Source organism: Phaethon lepturus, unplaced genomic scaffold, assembly GCF_000687285.1.
Source record: "Phaethon lepturus isolate BGI_N335 unplaced genomic scaffold, ASM68728v1 scaffold26721, whole genome shotgun sequence".
NCBI classification, from domain to species: domain Eukaryota; kingdom Metazoa; phylum Chordata; class Aves; order Phaethontiformes; family Phaethontidae; genus Phaethon; species Phaethon lepturus.
In genome coordinates this window covers 5,867-10,122 of record NW_010517382.1, presented here as the reverse complement: position 1 = coordinate 10,122, position 4,256 = coordinate 5,867, and the positions used below count along the sequence as shown (strand labels likewise).

General features: G+C 50.1%; 1 protein-coding gene across 1 annotated transcript; it reads left to right on the top strand.

The window, feature by feature from the left end:
* Nucleotides 1–1,381: 1,381 nt before the first annotated feature.
* LOC104627969 (E3 ubiquitin-protein ligase Rnf220) lies at nt 1,382–2,006 on the top strand (the record flags this gene model as incomplete). The annotated part of the gene is made up of 1 exon (XM_010296392.1): nt 1,382–2,006. A coding segment is annotated over exon 1 (625 nt), but the record flags the coding sequence as incomplete, so codon positions are not given.
* Nucleotides 2,007–4,256: the final 2,250 nt, after the last annotated feature.

Genomic DNA, 4,256 nt, shown 5'->3' with positions numbered 1-4,256 from the left:
TAAGTTTTATTTGAGATGTTTGACCCTCTGGATTTAAGAGGCACAATTTGTAACAGCTTTTTATTACTATATGATTTTTCTGACCCTTTGAGCTCCAGCGGCTAGTATATTGTTTCAAAGTTATAGTCCTTGTATTTTAAGCTGGGTTGTGGGGCCTGAATGGCAGGCGGCGGAAGCTTAAAAGAAAAGACACGAGATTGATTGGGGGAGAAAATAACAACACAAAAAGCCGGAGCGAACTGGGGGAGATACAGAAAGGAGCATTTTCCCTTCTTTCTCCCTGGGAGGGGGTTGTGGCTGGCTGGGTGGCTGCAGCCAACCTCGGAGGCTCAGCAAGATGCGAGGGAGAAATTTTGTTAACATTTTCCTCTAAATGTTAATGGCACATCCAGGGCAGTTTACAAATCTACTTAAGAGTGAGTGCATTAAGAACTAAAATTACTGATCCATTCTCTCTTGTCCCCGACCCGAAAGGCAGACGCTTGCAGAGATCAGATGGCAGAAGCACCCATTATGATTTTAAATATTGTCAGAGACGCCAGGCATTTTACTGGGGAAGTCTCTTCTCCTTTGGCTAACGGGGGCCGCGTGTGCACGCGTGGGTGTTTGCGTATTACACACACGCACCCCCGTACACAGTCACGTGCCTACATTCCAACAGTGTACGTGTATACGTGTGTATATATATATGATGGTATCAAGTGCTGTGTGTGCGAGTACTTACCTACCCATATATACTGTGAGAGAAAAGATGTCTGTTACATATGGCTAAGGCATCGTGTACAGTATAACCGTGTATGCTGGCATATTTGGGTAACTACATAGGACAGATATTTTTATGTTAGTTCCTCACGCATGGCCCCCCCCCGAGCAAATACTGGTGTCTCTATGTGTGGGCTTGCTTAAGTTTATTGCAGTTATATGTACATGCCTCTTTTGCCATATGAAATTCCAATTACAATTTGGAGTTACTATCTTAATTGTAGACTGAACCTTGTTTATTAGCGGGTTATTAAATCTTCATGTTATTATGTTTGGTTTGCCTTTCATTCATCTGCACTGGATGATACCCTTTAACCTGGAGGGCCAGAGCTGATTCCAGTAGTGTGTGAAGTTGTCTATTGATTTTCTTGAATGAGAACAGTGGCGCGTCTCCGGCCGGTGGGTTGTAACACATGTGGCCACCCTGCTGCTGGAGTGTCCCGGGGACATGAGCGCAGGAACCTCACCGGTTGTGTTTTCTTTTCTTTTCTGTTTCCCTGCAGCGTTCGGAGGGTGACGATGCTCCAGTAATTTTCCCTGCTCCATTCCCAGGCATCGCTTTGCTTTCCTTCCAGGGAAGACTGTTCCGCTTGTGATCCCGCTGAGGAAAGAGACTCCGATGGACTTACACCGGGCAGCGTTCAAGATGGAGAACTCACCCTACCTCCCCAACCCGCTGGCCTCCCCAGCACTGATGGTTCTCGCCTCCACCGCCGAAGCCAGCCGTGATGCTTCCATTCCCTGCCAGCAACCGAGGCCTTTTGGGGTCCCCGTCTCAGCAGATAAGGACGTGCATATTCCCTTTACCAATGGCTCATATACTTTTGCCTCCATGTATCACCGGCAAGGCGGGGTGCCAGGAGCGTTTGCAAACCGTGACTTTCCTCCGTCCTTGCTTCACCTCCATCCCCAGTTTGCACCCCCCAACCTGGACTGCACCCCAATCAGTATGTTGAACCACAGCGGCGTTGGGGCTTTCCGCCCATTTGCATCTACTGAAGACCGGGAGAGCTACCAGTCAGCGTTTACGCCGGCCAAGCGCCTGAAAAACTGCCATGACACTGACTCGCCCCATCTGCGCTTCTCAGACGCTGATGGGAAGGAGTATGAGTTTGGCACGCAGCTCCCCTCCAGCTCCCCCGGCTCCCTCAAAGTTGATGATACGGGGAAGAAGATCTTTGCCGTTTCTGGCCTCATTTCTGACCGGGAGACCTCATCCAGTCCCGAAGACCGAAGTGACAGATGTAAGTACCTCCGTTGACTTGTTGGTTCTTCTGTAGTTGCGCCTCGTTGAGATACTCAACAGGTGACTGTCCCGCAGTGCTGTGGCTCTTGCTGACGGCAGAGGAAAACCAGCCTTCCCTGCCTGCCAGGCTCGGCCACGTGGTGTTGCCTTGTCTCTTCTCGATGGGCACTGACAGATTTTAAGGTGAGGTGCTCTTGAAGGAAACTTGTCTCCCAGCACACAGCTGGAGAGACAGTGTTGACCATGCAGAAAGCTGTCCGTGTCCCAGCGCGAGGCTGTAGGTGCTGGTACATATATGTGTGTGAACAGGGATTCAGCTGGAGTGTGTTGCCAGAAACTTTCCCAGAGCTTGCAGCAAACGTGTATCCTCTGCTTCTTCAGGCATTTTTTTCTGACCTTTTCTTCATGCACACTGTTCTTCTAGCAAATGCATCACCTTCAGGATTCGTGCCTCAAGTTAGGACAAAAGCACCTTTTCCTCTGGTTAATTTAAGAATATTTCTGGCCACCAAGCTCCCTCTTTGAGACATAAACCCGAATCCGTTCTCACAATTCAATAAGATGTTTCCCGACACACGTCGTGTGCTTTCTCTGAGTGTTTCTCCCCTTTGGTGCCTATTGGAAGGTGATGTGCCCTTGCGCAGATCGGTGGCAGGACTGAAGGAAACCAGTCCATATGCTCACGACTGTCACCCCCTGCTCCCCCATCACCTCATCCCTTGCAGCATTGCCTACACGGAGGGGCAGAGCTGTCCTCCGGGAAGGGCAGGCTTCCCGCTTTGCGGGGCTGGGAGGTGACCCACGGTGGGGTCTGGGGCAGCAGAGTGGGGCACCCAGAAGAAGAGCGCTAACTTACGACTAGTGTTTTCCTGTAGACCCAGATGGGTAGACCAAGGAGCGAGTGCTTTGCTTTTCACGTGGGCTCCTTTGTTCTGTTGAATTTTCTTCCTAGGAAGGAATTTTATAATTGTTGTTGTTGTTATTATGACTATATATTTTGCGAGGAAAACCTGCTGCCCTCTCCCTTTCAGACGTGATTTTTTCTTCTCTCCTTTACGATGCTGAGGAGAGTAATAGAGACATTGTGGCTCTCTCTCCCCTGTCGGCGCTGCTTCCTCAGGCTGTCTCCTTGAATTAGGCACTGTGCTAACTTACTGGTGCTAAAAGGCATCTGCCTAAACCCAGCGTACCTTTTCAATAAAAGTCATCATAAAATCAACCTGCCTTGTAAATCCATCGCTCTTTGGTTTTGAAATATGCTGCAAGTGTGTCTTTTACGTCGGCGTTTGCGAGGGTAGGACGGTTCCCACTGAAGGCAGAAGCCGTGTATTCCTTGCGCTACGAATGCGATCTCGTATCTGTCTCCCCCCTCTCCTTCTGGTCCACCCCCGACCGTGCTACTTTTTGTGCCGTAAGCTCCTTTCATTGTTCAGCATCTCCTCTCCCTCCTTCTGGGCCCGTAGGGGAAGTGGCTGTAGGTGGAAGCGTGTATGGATGTGTGTATGTGTAAGCCGGTAATATAATCATCCTGAGGGGAGGCAGGTGAGATGGCAAGGCTTAGATTTCCCTTATCCATATAACCTGGCTGTGGAAATGAAGCTTGCTCGAAAGAATACTCCGGGAGATAGCAGCGGAGGAGCGGGTCCGCTAGCTAAATGAATTTAGAGCACATCAGCTGCTATGGGTCTTGCTAGCACAATCCTGTCAGATACCCCATTTAAAGAAGTAAATCTGTTAAATGAATTAGGCCACATGGAGCGCAGCTGCGGACAGACAGACGCATCCACACCCCCCGCCGCTGCCTTGCCTTTGCCGACAGCGTGTGCCGAACGTGGGTCTTCTCCTTCCTGGGAGCAGTGGGGGCTTTGCACGGGCGCGTGCGAGAGGCACGGTGGCCCCCGGCTCCCCCGCCGCCAGCCCTGCGGCAGGGGACTTGCTGGGGAAAGGAAACAGGATAAAAACTTTGCAGGCAGCTTGGAAAACTTGGGCAGAAGTGGAAGGTGTTTTGTTTTTCTTCCCCGTACTGTTAAATTTCTTTAAGATGCTTTGTTGCACGGTAGAGCCGAGTGAATGCGACATTCCTGATATTTCATCGACATTAAAATTCTCCTGTAACTACCAGGACAGCATACACTAGATACGTCTGTTGGCTCTGTACCATATTCCCATCACATATAGACACTGCGCCGTGGAAACTTCGCTCCATTACCGCGGCGAGTGTATTTGGTGTGTGCGTACACACGTATGG